The following is a 20,002-nucleotide window of genomic DNA, read 5'->3' on the forward strand; positions in this document are numbered from 1 at the left end:
TTTTAGGCCTAAAAGTGGGTGAGAAGCAGGCTGGCCATCAACTAGGTACAAATACACTAAGGTACGTTGTTCAAAAACCCCAAACTTTTTGGTCCACTTGTTGGTGTATAGTAAGAGACTGTAGATCTTCTACTGACCTCTAGCCAAGGGGTGGGGAACCGAGAGCTGGAGACCTGCAGACCTGTAGTTTGGCCATTTACCAAACATCTACCAAACCTGGCAATTAATGAGTAGGTTGAATCAGATGTGACTCCCAGGACCAGTGTTCTCCACCTCTGCTCTATAGCCCAGTTTATAACCACAGACCCAGTCTTGGACCAATGTCCTCAGTGTGTTCTGGACCACTCTCAACCAAGCAGTGACCCTACATGTGTAAAAACACCAGCATCACTTCTGCACTCTGCTTGATAGATTAGTACCTGTAGTGTGAGAATGGTCCACCACCCAAATAATGTTCGGGCAAGAGAAGTCCTGGTGACAGTAACTGACCAATGATCAATGGAGGAGCTGGTGGGTGCACTCCTATATACTGTGCTGGTAGGGTATGTTAATATCTACACACCAACTTAGTGGATTTCCTGATGTGACTGAGTTGTGGACTTTATTCAAGAAGTAAAATAAATAATGCATTAATTATTTAGGAATTACCTCCATTTTTACATGGTCATAAGTATTTGGACAGTTTCTTGACCAGATGCGGCCTTTTCCCTTGTTATTTCATGATGAATTAAGGACATAAAAGGTCTGGAGTGGAATCTGGAGCGCTGAATTTGTGTTTAGACACAACAAAGCAAATCTTTTAGAGAGAGAGAGAGCATAATCTTTAGACCTTTAGAAGTAGATGATCTCAGAATTTCTTCACAACTTAGCATAGTTCATAAAATTGGCCAACACAGACTCCACAAGACCACTGAAGGTGTCCTGTGGCATCTGGCACCAAGACCAAACTTTTGTAATTACCATTAGCAATTTTGGAAAGTTTACACTTTATGGACAAAAGTATTGGGACACCTGATCATAAAATCAAGGGTATTAAAAAGAACTTGCCCTGTCTTTGTTGGAGCAACTGTCTCTACTGTCCAGGGAAGAAGGCTTTCTATTGGACTTTGGAGGAGCATTGCTATGAGGATTTGATCGCATCAATGAGCTTGCTAATGACCCTGTCGCCGGTTCACCAGTTGTCCTTTCTTGGAGCACCTTTGGTAGGTGCTGACCACTGCACACTGGGAACATCCCACAAGACCTCTCTGATGTTTTGGAGATGTTCTGACCCAGTCGTCTAGAACATCACAGTTGGGTTCTGGTCAAAGTGTCTCGGGTTCTTAAGCTTGTCCATTTCCAACATATCACCTTCAAAAACTGACTACTATACCCACACCTTGACAGACAAAGCCAATATAATCGTTGACCAATATAATCAATGTTTCTTTATTTTTGCATTACATTTCACTGTCAGTGGTGCTAATGTTGTGGCCGGTGTATATCACACACAGATATGCCATATCCAACACTTGGCACAGATGAGAACCCAGCATTCAAGTTGTATTACAGGGTGTGATATATATACACACACTATATACGCACTGCATCTCACACTATAGAGAGACTGGAGAGCACTGAGGCTGGGTTTATCAGTATGACAGCAGAGTGGATGGCTGTAGCTGCTCAATAGAAGCACCAAATCAGCCCATTCAACTCTCTCTATCAATGGCAGGCAGGATCGTTCACTAGGGGGCTTCCTATCTTTAAATTCAGTCTGACACATAATCACACACCCTGATCAGATGAGGTTTAGTCAGTGGCATGGAAACAAACAGACTGAGCTAAAAACACAATTAAAGCAAAGCTGTGCAGCCAGAGACCCCAAACACCACACTCACCTTCAGATAGATGCAGATAGAGGAGATGAATACAGAGGTGGGAGTCTGAGCATATGAGAGAAAGCCAACGGAGAGGGAGAGAGAGAGAGAGAGAGAGAGAGAATTAGAATACAGCTAAGATTAGAACTCACCGTCTGAACTGCTGCTGCTTTCCTGAAATGCTCCTGTCATGGGATTTGAAAGTGTTATCTGCAAACACACACACACACACACACACACACACATACGCACACACACACACACACACACACACAATATTAGCAAACTAAGCCTGTCTGCTGCTAAGATTAAGATTAAGATCATGCTTTACAGTCATTGCAACAGAATTTAGCCTCCGCATTCAACTTATTTGTGGCAGTGAACACACACACACACATGTGACTAAGGGCAGTGAGCACACACACCTCAAGCAGTGTGCAGCAAACCCACCAAATGTCAGAATGTTGAGGGTGGAGAAAGGCCCTGTTTCTTTAATGACCCAACCACACTTCCAGTGACCTTCCTAGGTCAAAGGACAAAATCCCACTTCTCTACCCTTTAGGCCCTGAAAAATAGGGGCATCAGGGCCATCTGATGGTGCCCCTAGAGGTTTCAGGGCCTGGCTGAGACAGTGGCAGCTTAGTGGACCCAGGTATTAAACCTACAACCTTCAACCTAATCATGAGATCAGAGTACAGGGTGCTACCATGATACAACACCCCTGGAGCAGAAAGGTTAATGGCCTTGCTCATGGTACCAACAAGGGACCCAGAGATTCGAACCCACAACCCTGTGATCAATAACTCAGCACTCTAGCTACTTAGAATAGTGCATGGTCAGCCATGTGTCAGCGCCCCTGGAGCAGAGGGAGCCTTGCCTAAGGGCCCAACAGTGGCACCTCAGTGGACCCACAGTATCGAACCCACAACCCTGTTAGAAATTACCCAGTGCTCTAAAGGGGCAGGGTCTCCTTAGAGCTCAATGGCTATAGGACCAAAAGTATTGAACCCACAACCCTATGATCAACAATCCAGCGCTCTTACCACTAAGGAGGCCAGGGTCAGAGCACAGGGTAAACCATGTTTTGACGCCCCTGGAGCAACAAGGGTTAAGTGACTTGCTTCAGGTTCTAACAGTGGACCTAGAGAATCGAACCCACAAACCTCTGATCAATAACCTAGCTGACACTTTGAAGGCCAGGGCCAGAGCACAGGGCCAGAGCACAGGGCCAGAGCACAGGGTCTGCCACGTTATCAAGTCCCTGGAGCTGAGTGGGCCTTGCTCAATGGTTATAGGACCAAAAGTATCGAACCCACAACCCTGTGATCAACAACCCAGCACTCTAGCCACTTAGAAGAATGGGGTCAGAGTGCAGGGACAGCCATGTCACAATGCCCCTGGAGCAGAGAGGGTTAAGGGCCACACGTAAGAGCCCAACAGTGGCAGTTTAGCAGACCCGGGCCTTGAACCTATAACCCTGTGATCAACAACCCAGCGCTCTCGCCACTCAGAAGGCTGGAATCAGAACGCAAGGTTAGCCATGCAACAGCTGTAGCAGAGGGGGCTAAGTGCCTTCCTCAAGAGTATCAAACCCACAACCTTTTGATCAACAACCCAGTGCTCTAAAAATTAAGCCACCACTGTGTTTCACAGTCACATCCTGTACATTTTGGAGACAGCTGTGTCCTAAAGGTTAGAGAAGAGGGCTTGGGAAGCCGGAGGGTCAACATCTATGGCTGAGGTGCCTCCAATCGCTACCTGGAAGCCCCAACCCTGACAAAAAACCTGGATTTGATTCAATTAGACCTGCAGTTTCTTGTCTGTTATTGCGTCTTCTGTCCAGCAGAGGGCGAGCACTCCTGTCTAATAGAATTAGAGTTGTTCAACAGGTACAGAGAATTCCCTCAGTGGGATTTCCCACAGTCCAGCATGACCTGTACCTGTCCTGAGTCCTATACACACACATACACACAGTCCGTCTCTGTACAGGTGTTTGTGTGTGTGTGTGTGTGTGTGTGTGTTGCCCACCTGTCCGTCTCTGTGCAGGTGTGTGTGTGTGGAGCTGCAGTCTCTCTCTGGCTTTCTGCTCCACAGCTTGAACTCTGGCCTGTGAGCGTCTGATGAAGTCCGGCCTCCGCTGCTCCAGAGCCTTCTGTGGAGACACACACACAGCTGACTGATTGTGTGGGGAGTGTGTTTGCGTGTGTGTGTGTGTGTGTGTGTGTGATCTGAATGTAACAATAAGCCTAATTTATGCAATGCTTTTCTAGCAGTGAGGGACACACAGCAATAACTGTATCACACCTGTAATCACTGTTTCATTACTGTTAGTAATGGAAGCTGCAGCTGATCAGTGTTTATTAAGCACTAACAGTCTCCTCCATGTGCTAAGAAAAGCATATCGTTATCACAATATGATAAAATATCGTAATATTGCCCATATTATATATTGGGTGGCATAATTGATGGTGCCAGAAAGGCTGGTTTGAGTATTTCCAGAACTGCTGATCTCCTGGGAAACACATCCCGTGACCGGCGTCAACTGCAGGTTCCACTTCTGGCCAACCACAAGTCATACCGGCAGCACCCAAAGGCTCACCGATGCTCATAGAGGCCCCACCTCTCGACTTACAGGACTTAAGGGATCTACGTCTTGGTGCCAGATACCACAGGACACCTTCAGAGGTCTTGTGGTGTCCATCCCTCGACACATGTGAGCTGTTTTGGTGGCAGGAGGAGAATGTACACAATATCAGGCAGGTGGTTTTAATGTTATGGCTGATTGCCTCTCTGAAGTTAAAGCTTGACTTACGCTCAGTGTGTGTGTGTTTGATGAATACTGGTCCGCGGTCTGGAGCGGGACAAACTCTGCATGCCAGGGCTGCACACATGCTGGTGTCCCGCTGTCCAGGGGGAGGGCTGCTGCTGCTGCAGGCCGCTCTCCGTTACACACTTCATCACCTCCGCTGGCCTCTGGTGTGAGATCACACACATTTACACACTTCATTAATCAAACCCAAGGACAGCCTGTCTTAAGAAAGTTGGACTAAGGTTAGCAGCAGCTAATAGACACTGCTAATAGAAGACGATATGACAGCTTTACATGGAGCTGGATATATGTTTTTGGATATATCTAAACATCTGGAGATCTATCAATACTGAGAGATGGTGGTTATCTAAGTGAATCATCTTGAATCATCATTTATATAATGGAAATAATCTAAATTAATTTGTAATTAACTTTTTAAAGCCCTTCCCAGACTCCTCTACATCTCCACCCTTCTTCCTGAAGGCCTCAGAGAGCTCTTAGGATCTGGCCATGATGGTGATCTTCTTCACCCCTCACTTCAACCATCAAGAGCAAACCAAATTAAGGCCGTTTCTGAAATGTAATAAATGCTACCTAATCAGGCCGTAATCGAAGGCTGGAAGGTACAGAGTCATGTACAACCACTTACCTTTAATATTTTATTTCTGAGGAAACTGTCAGTATAACAGCCAAGTCTAATAACTGTAATTAGTTACACCACCAGCTGACTGGAACTGTCTGTATCCTGGCACTGACTTATGAGACAGCACAGGCAGCAAGGCATTGAGGCAGCTGCCCTCCAGTTTGGACACAGCCCAAATGTCTGAGGTTTAAATAAGACTCCAGACTCCTCCAGAATAATCCTCTCCAACCATGTTCTGATCATCTGCAGCTGATCTTCTGCTCCTGAGTCTGATTCTACACATCTGAAGGAGTAATAAATGTGTGTGTGTGTGTGGGGGGGGGGCATTTTTTACAGGAAAATTACATTTCTATTAATTCAATTTTATAAATGATGATTTAAGACATTTCTTAAGTTGTGTGAGTTCAGTTTGTAACATTTAAGGCAGGGGGTTGAGGCAGGATGCAAGGGCGAGTGGTCTTCAGTGACCCTTATAATATATTAAGGTCACAGAATTCAAAAGTACTGAAATATCCATAAAGCCAAAATAACAAAACAAGTAAACCAAACCAATATTGAAAACGCTAGACAACCACCAAAAAAAAAAACACACACACAGGGATTTAAGAGCATCAGACACAAGCAGGAATACCTGCGGATGATAACGAGAAGGCAGGGCTACAAAGGAGACACAGGTGGGAACACTAATGAGAAGGCGGGGCTAAGGCAGAGACAAGAAAACAAACAAAACAGAGACACAGAAAGGGGAAACACAGAGGCCAGACAAAGACAGCGGTTACGTAGTTAGATCATCTCCATCTCTCAGTGTTGATCACATGAAGATCACATCAGATCTCCAGATCTTTAAATCTTCTATGGGGTGTCCTAATCTCACTTTTAAATCTCAGCAGTAAAAGCCTTGTAAAGAAGCTGCAAGACATACATTATATATATATTATAGCTCTACCAAACAAATGAAATCTACCAAACAGCAAATTTACAGGAGAATTAAATTGCATTCTTAGCTTTGAATGGAGTCAATGTAAATATATTTGATTCCAAACCATTTTGGAGCTTTTCTATTGGCCATCTAATCATGAAATTTGGACACAATTTAAGGTTTTTGAGAAATTGCCAACAACTGAGTCACATTATGTTAAAAAATGAAACTCATGCAGATTTTAATGGAGAAGGATTTTGCAGGACAGATTAAATATACAGGTATATTAACAGTAACAGAAATCACGGAATCCGCACACACCGAAATCTCCCAATGACATTTTCTACTTAGACCTACTTAGACCTACTTTCACGGTCATTACATTTGAATTAACATTGAAAGGTCAACTAAATAATTAACCTTACCTTTAAAAAAGTGTTTAATTAATTAAAAAGCATTAATGTAACTCGTGAGCAGGCTGGCAGATTAAAAGCTTCCCCATTTAAAATCTGCATCTGTTCCACAATGTAGTTTTGAATAAGTCATAATGTGACTGATCTGGAGTCCAGGCCTTAAATACACTTAGTCTCGGACTCTCTTCACTGGTCTGACGATAATGCAGTGACACCAAGATATGCATCATCGTCCATGTGCTTGTATCGTTAAAAGCATCTTGTAGGCTTGAACATAAGTGGAATATTTACAGTCTAAAGATCTGGAGATCTGATCTGCATGTGATCAGCACTGAGAGATGAGGTGATCTAACTAAACTCACACACCTGAAGAAACGTCTTTAATCATCTTTATAAAATAGAATTAATAGAAATGTCATTTTCCTGTAAGGAAAAAGTTCAACCCCCCCAGGAGGAGTCTGTCTTATTTAAACCTCAGAACTGGCATCTCACAATAATCACGTAGCATCTTAAAATAATGACTTAGCATCTCAAAATAATGTCTTAGCATCTCAAGATAACGATGTTTCATCTCAAAATAATAGTGTAGCATCAACATATCGTCTCAAAAAAATTATGTATCATCTCAAAATAATGACTTAGCATCTCAAAATAATGACTTAGCATCTCAAGATAATAATGTATCATCTTAAAATAACTACTTAGCATCTCAAAACAATGACTTAGCATCTCAAAAAAAGGTGTAGCATCTCAAAATAATGTCTTAGCATCTCAAGATAACGATGTTTCATCTCAGAAAAATTACTTAGCATCTAAAAATAACTACTTAGTATCTCAAAATAATGACTTAGCATCTCAAAATAAATATGTAGCATCAACATATCGTCTCAAAAAAATTATGTATCATCTCAAAATAATGACTTAGCATCTCAAGATAATGACTTAGCATCTCAAAATAATGACTTAGCATCTCAAAATAATGACTTAGCATCTCAAAATAATTACTTATACTTAATGACTGTCCTTTATTAAGTACTAATTATGTAAAGCTGCTTTGTGACGACAACAGTTGTAAAAAGCGCTATACAAATAAATTTGACTTGACTTGACTTAGCATCTCAAGATAATAATGTATCATCTCAAAATAATGACTTAGCATCTCAAGATAATAATGTATCATCTTAAAATAACTACTTAGCCACTTATTTTTTTTTTTTTAAGTGGCGGGAATGGGCTTTCATAATACACTCCCTCCTTTATTCAGGGTTTATGAATAGACCTGCCAGCAGTGGCACCACATCATTAAAGGTTTTCTGTGTTTTATGACAACCGAGAATGTGAGCACAGAACCTGAAGAGGGAAACGAGGGCAGTGGTGAGGGGAAATGTGCAGCATTACCTGCAGTTTGGCTCTGAAAGGATGGTTCTATCTTTCTCTTGGCGCTGCGGTGGGCCTGCAAGCTCTTTCTCTGCTGGCTCTGCCGCCTTACATTGGCTATAACTGCAGCTGCGTTCAGAGCCAGTATAGCATCATGGGCGGCATGAGCTGAGCTGCCTGAAAAAGGAAGCTGCATTAGTCAGTGAGGTGCTGTCAGCGGTACAGGGGTACCATCACATTGATCTGACACTGGAGATTCTGTCTCAATTTTGATTAATGATCAATTATACAACCTCACAATCTGATTGATTAAGTGATCTGACAGCCTTTTCACACTACAGCTACATTGTTATAAATGTAGAGGATGCACCAATAACATCTTAATTATTTGTGATAGATATATATATATATTACAATCTCTCTCTCTCTCTCTCTCTCTATATATATATATATATATTACAATCTCTCTCTCTCTCTCTCTATATATATATATATATATATATTACAATCTCTCTCTCTCTCTCTCTATATATATATATATATATATATATATTACAATCTCTCTCTCTCTCTCTCTATATATATATATATATATTACAATCTCTCTCTCTCTCTCTCTCTATATATATATATATATATATTACAATCTCTCTCTCTCTCTCTCTCTCTCTCTCTATATATATATATATATATATTACAATCTCTCTCTCTCTATATATATATATATATTACAATCTCTCTCTCTCTATATATATATTACAATCTCTCTCTATATATATATATTACAATCTCTCTCTATATATATATTACAATCTCTCTCTCTCTATATATATATATATATATTACAATCTCTCTCTCTATATATATATATATTACAATCTCTCTCTATATATATATTACAATCTCTCTCTCTCTCTATATATATATATATATTACAATCTCTCTCTCTCTATATATATATATTACAATCTCTCTCTATATATATATTACAATCTCTCTCTCTCTCTCTATATATATATATATTACAATCTCTCTCTCTATATATATATATTACAATCTCTCTCTCTATATATATATATATTACAATCTCTCTCTATATATATATATATATATATATATAATATATATATAGTGGTGTCAATCTATTAAAAAGTTTAATGGCGTAAATCACACCAGTATTCTCTGATTATTTATAAATTAAAATGCTAAATGTTTGGCCGGGAGAACAAATAAAAGTGTCCCTAATAAACTTCTATAATAATAATAATCTTGAGGTTTGTTTTAATAATATCTCAGTGTATTTTAGAGAGCTTCAGCCTCAAACCCAGAAGCTTTAATAGCGAAAAAGCTTCAACTGCTGTTTAAGAGATAAATGGACGATCAGTCTCTGGGCTGGAAACAGAAGTTTGTATTAATGCTTTAAGATTTTTAATGGGTTACATTAGGACCGCAATGAGCAAAGGTATGTCTGGAGAAAAGGGAAAAGAAGTGCAGAATTACAATAAAAAAGAAAACTTCTCCAACTGTTAAACATGACAGTGGATCGATCATGCTTTGGGCTTGTGTTGCAGCCAGTGGCATAGGGAGCCTTTCAGGGACTAATGGATTCAATCAAATTCCAGCAAATTCTGGAAGCAAACAACCAGCACTCGGCTGGCTTCTACAGCATGATAAATGTTAATGATCCTAAACACACCTCAAAATCTAATGGGCTACCCGAGAGGTGCAGTCTCTGCAGAGGTGATCCTAAACATTAAGACGACTCTGGGAAAGATGTTGCCCCCAAGTAAAAGCAGTGCCCCCAAGGACAATCTCTTAGTGGTGCCCCCCAGGTAAAAGCAGTGCCCCCAAGTAAAAGCAGTGCCCCCAAGGACAATCTCTTAGGACTAGAAGCCTTTTGCTAGGAAGAGAGGGTAAAAAAACAGCCTCGAACATGAACTGAAAGACTCTCAGCTGCTACAAAAAGTGTGTACAAGCTGTGATACTCGCCGCAGGAGGGCTACTAACCATGCAGTTTGTCCAATCTTATGCTTTGGGCCTTTTTTGGCATTTTAACTGTAAAAATGGACCTTAAAATATAAAAAAGTCCTTAAAAATATAAATAATTATTTAATAACATTCTGCTTTTGTAGTAATTAGCTCCTCTTGTCCTTATTTACAGTTTGGACTGGGGTGCCCAAACTTTTGCATGCTGCTGTATATGTGCACATAGGCAGTTTTATATATGTGTGTGTGTGTGTGTGTGTGAAATACTGAGATATTTGCCTTGGATTTTCACTGAGCTGAATCCCTCAGGAAGTGCCGCAGTGTTGCTGGAACCGGGCTAGCAATAGATTATGCATGCAAAGAGGTGCGTGGGAAAATGAAAAGAGCAGAAAATGAGAGAATGAGAGAATGAGCGAGAGAAGAGAGAGCGAGGCAGGGAGGGAGAGAGAGGGAGAGAGAGGGAGAGGGAGAGGAGGTGTGGTAATGATCGGCTTCAGGGCACTGTTATTTGAAAAGAAGTCAGCAATGCACACATCCGCTGTGTGTAACTTCAATTAAAACCTCACTCTCATCCCCACTCCCTCCCTCACTGTAATACACATCAATTATACATCAAAGAGAACATGAGAATGGCACAACCTGAGACACACAGAGAAAGTGTGTGTGTGTGAGTGTGTGTGAGTGTGAGTGTGCTCATAACAGAACCAGCCTGCATTTCCATTCAATACGCTTTGATCCCAAATCACTGCTGCAGCCAATCACAGCGACACTACAGCGTCCCGCAGGTCACATGTCTTATAAATAAAAATCATGCATGGCCGCGTAGTATTAATACGTTACAGCGAGATCATCAAAGCAACACTATGTACACTGACTGTAACAGGGGGAGAACGGCGTCTCCGTCATTCCCACTCCGGGCCGGAGCGCTGCTACTGCTGCTGCTGCTACTGCACTATATGGAGGTTTGGTGGTGGAGCTGCAGGAGGAGAACCTCTCTCCAGAACTGCTGCTGTGTAACTCTGCAGAACCCATAGAGTCATACTAGTGTAAAATCCTGTAGTATTACTCTACCACCTCAGCCCACATGCTGCTCCACCTTCAGATCAAGCTTCTGGAGCTTCTCTCAGCTTGTCCAGAAAACAAATGCACGTGTAAAGCGTGTCCAACAGTGGTGGTGTGAATCACACTTCCCAACTGAAGGGGGAGCACAGGAGCAACACTGCTGCTTTCAGTCTTTGCCAGGATTTAGTAAGGCGTGGGAATGAGATAATTAAATCAGTATTACGCCAGAATTGGTGTTTCTTGCTCTTGGACTCCCCCTACAGTTGGGAAGTGTAACACACACATTTCTGAACATGCTGAGGGATACACAACCAGATTTTTTATTTTATTTTATACGTGTTATATATATTTAAAGGGAGTTGCATTGTATTATATTTAAAGAAACCAAATAATGTCAATGGAATTATGTCAATAAATTAACTTAGAATATTCTTACAACAATCTCAAAATAAAAAACATGAGATATTTATTGGTTTAAGATGATTTCCATCAATAAGATGTATGTTTCTGTGTAAGGCTGAATGCTGAAGTTACTCCAATAAAAGCAGCATAAACTTATTTTAATGCCCTTGATATTGTATATATATATATATATATATATATATATATATATATATATATATATATACACAGGGTGGGCCATTTATATAGATACACCTAAATAAAATGGGAATGGTTAGTGATATTAACTTCCTGTTTGTGGCACATTAGTATATGGGAGGGGGAAAACTTTTCAAGATGGGTGGTGACCATGGCGGCCATTTTGAAGTCGGCCATTTTGGATCCAACTTTAGTTTTTTCAATAGGAAGAGGGTCATGTGACACATCAAACTTATTGAGAATTTCACAAGAAAAACAATGTTGTGTGTAACTTTATATTACTTTCACGAGTTATTTACAAGTTTCTGACCACTTATAAAATGTGTTGAAAGTGCTGCCCATTGTGTTGGATTGTCAATGCAACCCTCTTCTCCCACTCTTCACACACTGATAGCAACACAGCAGAGGAAATGCTAGCACAGGCTTCCAGTATCCGTAGTTTCAGGTGCTGCACATCTCGTATCTTCACAGCATAGACAATTGCCTTCAGATGACCCCAAAGATAAAAGTCTAAGGGGGTCAGATCGGGAGACCTTGGGGGCCATTCAACTGGCCCACGATGACCAATTCACTTTCCAGGAAACTGTTCATCTAGGAATGCTCGGACCTGACACCCATAATGTGGTGGTGCACCATCTTGCTGGAAAAACTCAGGGAACGTGCCAGCTTCAGTGCATGAAGAGGGAAACACATCATCATGTAGCATTTTCAAATATCCAGTGGCCTTGAGGTTTCCATTGATGAAGAATGGCCCCACTATCTGAAGGCAATTGTCTATGCTGTGAAGATACGAGATGTACAGCACCTGAAACTACGGATACTGGAAGCCTGTGCTAGCATTTCCTCTGCTGTGTTGCTATCAGTGTGTGAAGAGTGGGAGAAGAGGGTTGCATTGACAATCCAACACAATGGGCAGCACTTTCAACACATTTTATAAGTGGTCAGAAACTTGTAAATAACTCGTGAAAGTAATATAAAGTTACACACAACATTGTTTTTCTTGTGAAATTCTCAATAAGTTTGATGTGTCACATGACCCCTTTTCCTATTGAAAAAACTAAAGTTGGATCCAAAATGGCCGACTTCAAAATGGCCACCATGGTCACCACCCATCTTGAAAAGTTTTCCCCCTCCCATATACTAATGTGCCACATACAGGAAGTTAATATCACTAACCATTCCCATTTTATTTAGGTGTATCCATATACATGGCCCACCCTGTATATATATATATATATATATATATATATATATATACCCTAAAGTACTGGATGGTCCACCGTCCATCATTCCAGAGAACACAGTTCTTCCACTGCTCCACAGCTCAATGCTGGGGGGCTTTATACCCCTCTAGCCCATGCCTGGCAGTCCTATTCTATTGCCGATACCTTCTCTAGACACTCGACATGCTGTGTGTGTGTGCATTTGCACATCTGTGTGAGCAATGGGTACAACTTAAAGTAGCTGAATGCATTTATCTGAAAGGGTGTCCACAAACATTTGGACATATTGTGTTTATATATATATATATATATGCGGCCATGCATAGTTTGTATTTATTAGGCATGTCTACACAGGCTATGCAGTAGATAAGGTACTGTATGTCTAGGTCTGTATGGGTTCATGTGTACACACCCAAGGTTCCTTACCTGGCACTTTGATAAGAGTGAAAGGCTGCTGGTTTCCCGGGAGAGCCGACTCCCTCTGCTTTTGCTCCCCGTCCCCAGCAGAGCCGTCTCTCCCTGGGTAAATCTCGTCACGGCTCTCTGCAGCTCCGGTACTCCAGCGCCTGTTTGAGCTGCTACTAGTGGAGCTTGCAGGGTCAATATTTGTCTTTTGGGGAAGTGCAGAAGTCGTGCTCTGAAATCCAGGATCTTTAGAAGCGATGGGACTTGGCTCAGAAGGGCTGAACATGCTAGCGTAACAGCTAGCGGGCCTGCGGCGCCTGGGACCTTCCAGGCTGCATGGGTTATGCAGGGGTGGGCTGTTCAGCTGGAAGGATAGCGTAGATCTATGGAGCTCTTTTACCTTCTCATTAACCTTGTTTGGCCGTACAGAGCCGAGAGCCTGGCTCTCCGATCCAGCGACGCTGGGTTCATTAGGCAGTAGGGGTTCTGTGTTAGTGTGTGATGGATTGCTTGTGTATGTTACAGAACTGGTGGCTCTGAAGCCTCCGGTGTAGCTATGCCTGTGTTCCAGCTCCCCCTTGGCCTCCCTCCTGTAGCTCTCTCTGTGCTCCACCTTCACAATGGTGGCTTTTCTCCTGAGCACCACTGGCTGATGGGTTTCTGGGGTGGGCAGAGAGATGGAAGACACTGGGGAATGTCTACGAATGGCTGGTGCAGGGGCTGAGGTTTGGCTCTCTAGCTCCAGGCAGGTATGGTTGGAGGGAGCAATGGCTGGGTTCCTTCTAGGGGCCATGTCAGAGATGGGTGAGGAACAGCTCCCTCCAGTAGTGAGGCTGCTTTTATCACTAGCCTGGAGAACAGACATGGTTTCTGCTCTCTGCTCAGTAACTTTGACAACCACAGCTTTCCTTCCTTTCCTTGGAGTGACTTGTCTCGGCTGAGTCAGTCCATCAGTCAAAGGGCTGGGTGCTCTCATTCCAGCCTGTTGAGGAAGGTTGGTATCAGGCAGGCTTGAGGAGCGGACAACCCTTCTGGAGGTGATGGTGATGGAGGATATGGAGCTGCTATGTCTGGGAGTAGAACTGCTGTCGATGGTCATTGATGACTGTGGGATGCTCCCTCTTCTCCGCACTGGGGTTGCCCACACGAGGCCGTTGGGTTGAAGCTCAGGCATCTGCCCCCTGCTGGCCGTGTCATGTGCCATGTCCTCGTTTCCCTTCGCTGGAGCGTGGTTCCCTGAGCCAGCAGCCTGGCAGAGGACAATGAGATTCATACACACGTTAAAAGGAGGACAAAGGGGCTTACCTCCACTCGCCACTTATGCAGTCACAAAGTCGGCAAAGCCGAAAGCAGCTCACTCAAAATTTTCAATTCCAACGCCTCGAGACCTGAGGGGGCTTTCGCTGTTACCATAGCAACCACTTCAGAGTCAGTGGGGAACGCGAGTGTAATTTAATTAAGTTCGACACCAAAAGCCATCTTTATTATTTGCTCAAGTATCTACACATGCTTCTGTTCCTCCGTTTCCGATTCTCCACTTTGCCTAATGAACGTTCGGCGGTTGCACTCTGGGCAAATTCCGCACCAGTGTCTTTAAGCTTTGAGCTAAGGCCAGGTTCATTCTGGCTGACCCTTACAGAAACAGAGTCAGTCACAGTAAGTGGTAAAGAGAGGGAGGGAAGATCTCTCACACACGGTGAACCCTCTGAGAATCAGATCTTCTAGCCGAAAAAACAACAAAGCCACTGCCGTCCCACTTCTTCTGCATCTATTCTATCCTGTGTTCACCGGCATCTTCTATCCTCTCTGTCCTATTCTACCCTCTGTTTTCTCTCAGTCTCTTCGTCTTTCTTTCTCTCTCTATTATCGTGAGTAGAGACAATCCAGATCTCTCACAGGGAAAAAAAAAAAAGATTGAAGAGAGTGGAGGTATTGATCCAGCAGCATTATTTAGAGTCTCTGAATGTCTGGGACCACACTGATACACCAATCAGCCATTACATCTGACTCATCGAGGCATGGACTCCACAAGACCTGTGAAGGTGTCCTGTGGACTCTGGTACCAAGACGTTGGTAGCAGCAGATCCTTTGAGTCCTGTAAGTTTACATTTACATTTACATTTAAGGCATTTAGCAGATGCTCTTATCCAGAGCTTACAAAAGTGCTTCACTATTTACCCAAGAAGAACCTCAGCTAGTTTGAATAGACTAATAATTCAAAGATTCCTCTAATCTTAGACTCTACTAAACACAAGTCAGTAAGGAGACCATAATACTCTTCTCTTCGCCTGAGTACTCTCAGAAGAGGAGGGTCTTCAGTCTGGGTTTGAAGACAGTGAGTGTTGGACTCTGCTGTTCGGACACCCAGGGGAAGCTCGTTCCACCACTTCGGTGCAGGACAGTAAAAAGTCTGGACGCTCGTCTTCCGCGGATCTTAAAGGATGGCGGGTCGAGCCGAGCCGTACTTGAAGCTGGAAGGGCTCTTGGTGCAGATCGGCCATCAAGTACGGAGGGGCTGGCTGGTTCGTTCTTGGCTTTGTAGACCAGAGTCAGGGTTTTAAATCTGATGACCTGGGCAGCAACTACAGGAAGCTACAGTGAAGAGAGAACGCAGCAGTGGAGTGACATGGATGAATTTGCCGCTGCATTCTGGATAAGTTGCAGGGGCCTGATGGTGCGCAGAGGGAGACCAGCCAGAAGAGAGTTGCAGTAGTCAAGTCTGGAAGTGACGAGAGACTGCACCTGGGCGACTCTCTAGAGAGGAAGGGTCAAATTCTCCGGATGTTGTACAGGAGAAATCTGCATGACCGAGATAAGTTGGGGTCTCCAATGTTGCTACGGCTATTTTCATGCCTCCTTCTCTGTCTTCTGAGCTTCTACAAAGGAATTAATGGGCAGAAACTCCTGCAGAAATGGTAAGAAGCTCACATTCTACTATGGTTAGGTTGGGTTAAGAGTAGTTAATGGTTATGGTATGGGATAGGTTAAGTTTAGTCTATGTATAGGTTACAACAGGAATGGACAACGGGGCCAGAGTCCAGGGGTGGGTTTCCTATGCAACGATGGACACAATGGTTTGTTCGTGCTGCAGTAGTTTGAACAACTTCAATGTTCCTAGATGTGTTCAGTCTGACTTCTTAGCCCTCTTTTATGTCAGGACCAGGGCTATCTGTTAGCATAGTGCTAACTGCATGCCAAAGTCATCTCACACTTGTATCCAACCCCATTGAGTTAGTTTAAGTGGATTCCAGCTGCTATGTCTGGGCTTAGAACTGCTGTCGATGGTCATTGATGACAGTGGGATGCTCCCTCTTCTCCGCACTGGGGTTGCCCACATGAGGCTGTTGGGTTGAAGCTCAGGCATCTGCCCCCTGCTGGCCGTGTTAGTTTCGAACAGTTGTTTAAGTGGATATCAACATTATTTGGCATCCTACATCTATAACATGGCATCCTTGCCATAGTTTGAGACGAGTGTGATTGACGCATGCAGATTACGCAGTGCTAACAGGTGAATTGTGGCTTAGCTAGTGCTACATTAGCCTAGCGCAAGACTAAAGAGCGAAACTGTTGCATAATTATTACTTCATGGTCCTGATTTAGTAACACAGCAAATGGAAAAAGGAACCGTAACCGCTCTGATGGATCCGCACCAACGCAGAAGCCATTTGGAAATTTTCCACAGTGGAAAAGAGGCCATTGAAGACCATAGAAATCCTGAAATTGCAAGAATTCCTCTTGAGGTAAAGGTGCACATATTTACACTGTACAGTGAAATGTGTCCTCCGCATTTAACCCATCTGTGGTAGTGAACACACACACACACACACACACACACACACACACACACACACACACACACACACACACACACACACACACACACACACACAGCGATGGGCAACCAACTCTAGCACCCGGGGAGCAGAGAGAGTAAAGGGCCTTGCTCAAGGGCCCAACAGTGGCAGCTTGCCAAGCCCGGGAATTGAACCCACAACCCTGTTATTGACAGCCCGGCACTCTAACCGCTGAGCCACCACTGCCCCAGTAGGCCTGGACCAGGCGGTCTAGGCTTATATAACTAAACTCTCATTTAAGGAATTCAGATGCTGCCCAGTGGCTTCAATTACAAGGTTCTGTTAAGTATTATGATCATTTATATGCACAAAAAAACACGTCTGAATTATTGGCAGTGCTAATAATGGTATTATACAGACCTGGCAGACAAAGATTAGGTTAAAAAACACTGAAATATTCCTTTAATGCAATAAAGACCTGAAAATAATGAAGGCACAGCTGATAATGAACATGCAAGTTGGGAAACTAGTTTTTAAAAAGTATAAAATTAGGGGTATCGGATAGATTGGATTTCTGATTGATGTTTATATGAATCTGTAAAGATGTCAATGTTCTTTTTGTGTTTAAGAGTAACGAGTAAGGGGCAAAGAAAGTGATAGTAATATAAATCTATTTCACAAAAGTAATACATTGAATTTACTAGATTTATTAAAATTTACACAAATTTATACAGTGTGTTAATAGACTTCCTTCTATAAGTAAGTAAAGGTGAGTAAAAGTGAGTAAGCTTAAGTGCAAGAAGGCAATTTTGTGCTGATATGATCTATATTAAGTGAAATGGAGAAGATCCACATGTTTAAATGAGGTTAATTCAGTGTATTACTTTATTCACTGTATCATCTGCAGCTGTAGGCCCAATAAGTAGCTTCAAAAGTCCCAATCCCCAAACTCACACTTCTTCTCCTGTCCTTTCTTCACTCTCAGTCTCTCTCTCTCTGAGCCCAGTGTGTAGTGATCTCCTAGCCCTTCATCTCTTCACTCGGCTGACTGAGACCACACTGGGCTAAGAGAAAGAATAATGGCTGTCCATCATCTGCAGGATTCTACTGAAGTTTCATCAAATGTCCAGCTCCGGTCCCCCAGTGGCCCAGTGGTTTCACCCCCTCTCTCTCTCATCCTATCATCATGGCTTCATCTCTCTCGCCTCTTCCTCCTTCTCCTCTCTTCACTTTAATCCCCTTTTTCCATTAGCCAGGCCCCCTCTATATCTCCTCACTTTCTCTCCCGTCCTCAACTTCTCCACACAACATGTTTAATAGTGGGGGACGGACAAAGGGAATGAGAAGAGAGAAGGAGATTGAGGGAGAGAAAGAAAGCAGAAGATCCCATCACCAGAACTAACAAAGAGAGAGTGAGAGAGAGAGAGAGAGAGAGAGAGAGAGAGAGAGAGAGAGTGAGAGAGAGAGAGAGTGAGAGAGAGAGACACATTCAGTAAACAGACACTGAAGATGCCACAGGTGATCCTGAACCAACACAGCCTGGAGTCTGGAGTAGTGTAAGAATACATTCAATTTACTGTGAGGAAGGAAGGATGGTCACTGTTTAGAATTTGAGGAACCTTTAGGGGTTCTTCAATTTGAAACTGTGGTGGAACCTCTTATGGTGCTTTACGGAACCTTAAGAAAAGGTTTTTAGAAGAAAAGGGTTTCTTTCAAATTGAAGAACCTCCAAAAGGTTATTAGGGACTTAAACAGTGTAAATAGACAGACAGACAGATAGACAGACAGACAGGTAGATAGACAGATAGATAGACAGATAGACAGACAGACAGACAGATAGACAGACAGATAGACAGACAGACAGACAGACAGACAGATAGACAGGTAGAGAGGCGGACAGACGGATAGACAAACAGACAGAGAGACAGATAGATAGACAGACAGATAGACAAACAGACAGACAGTTAGACAGACAGACAGACAGACAGACAGATAGATAGACAGACAGATAGACAGACAGACAGACAGACAGATAGACAGGTAGAGAGACAGACAGACGGATAGACAAACAGACAGACAGACAGACAGGTAGAGAGACAGACAGACGGATAGACAAACAGACAGAGAGACAGATAGATAGACAGTAAGATAGACAGATATAAAGACAGACAGACAGATACACAGACAGATAGACAGACAGACAAACAGACAGGCAGATACACAGATAGACAGACAGATAGACAGAGAGACAGATAGATAGACAGATATATAGATAGACAGATATATATATAGATAGATAGATAGATAGATAGATATACTGATAGACAGACAGACAGATAGACAGATACACAGACAGAGAGACAGATAGATAGATAGATAGATAGATAGATAGATATATAGATAGATAGATAGATAGACAGACAGATAGATAGACAGATACACAGACAGAGAGACAGATAGATAGATAGATAGATAGACAGACAGATAGATAGATAGATAGATAGATAGATAGATAGATAGATAGATAGACCGACAGATAGATAGACAGATACACAGACAGAGAGATAGATAGATAGATAGATAGACAGACAGATAGATAGATAGATAGACAAATAGATAGATAGATGGATAGATAGATAGATAGATAGATAGATAGATAGATAGATAATTAGATAGACAGATAGGTGGACAGACAGATAGGTGGATAGACAGACAGACGGATAGACAAACAAATGGTTAGTTCAGAGTTATTTACCAATCAGCCATAACATTAACACCACTGACAGGTGAATAAACACTGATTATCCTTATCATCAGGGGGTGGATATATAAGTGAACAGTCAATTCTTGGAGGTGATGAAAAATTAGCATGCATAAGGATCTGAACCTCTTTGACAAGAACCAAACTGTGA

At 42.6% G+C, this 20,002-nt stretch overlaps 1 protein-coding gene across 3 annotated transcripts in view; it reads right to left on the reverse strand.

Moving 5' to 3' along the window:
• c22h10orf90 (chromosome 22 C10orf90 homolog) overlaps nucleotides 1–20,002 on the reverse strand; it is a 35,766-nt gene that overhangs the window by 5,225 nt on the left and 10,539 nt on the right. Inside the window, exons 5-9 of one of the 3 annotated variants that reach the window (XM_072667494.1) lie at nucleotides 13,318–14,545; nucleotides 8,042–8,197; nucleotides 4,672–4,832; nucleotides 3,888–4,008; nucleotides 2,012–2,069 (exon numbers count right to left, since the gene is read on the reverse strand). In XM_072667494.1, coding sequence (XP_072523595.1) covers nucleotides 2,012–2,069; nucleotides 3,888–4,008; nucleotides 4,672–4,832; nucleotides 8,042–8,197; nucleotides 13,318–14,545 — 1,724 coding nt within the window. Of the gene's footprint in view, nucleotides 1–1,880; nucleotides 1,926–2,011; nucleotides 2,070–3,887; nucleotides 4,012–4,671; nucleotides 4,833–8,041; nucleotides 8,198–13,317; nucleotides 14,546–20,002 lie in introns of all 3 variants that reach the window. The other 2 variants (XM_072667495.1, XM_072667493.1) reach the window with 2 other exon arrangements.

Source organism: Salminus brasiliensis, chromosome 22 (assembly GCF_030463535.1).
Source record: "Salminus brasiliensis chromosome 22, fSalBra1.hap2, whole genome shotgun sequence".
Taxonomy (NCBI): Eukaryota; Metazoa; Chordata; class Actinopteri; order Characiformes; family Bryconidae; genus Salminus; species Salminus brasiliensis.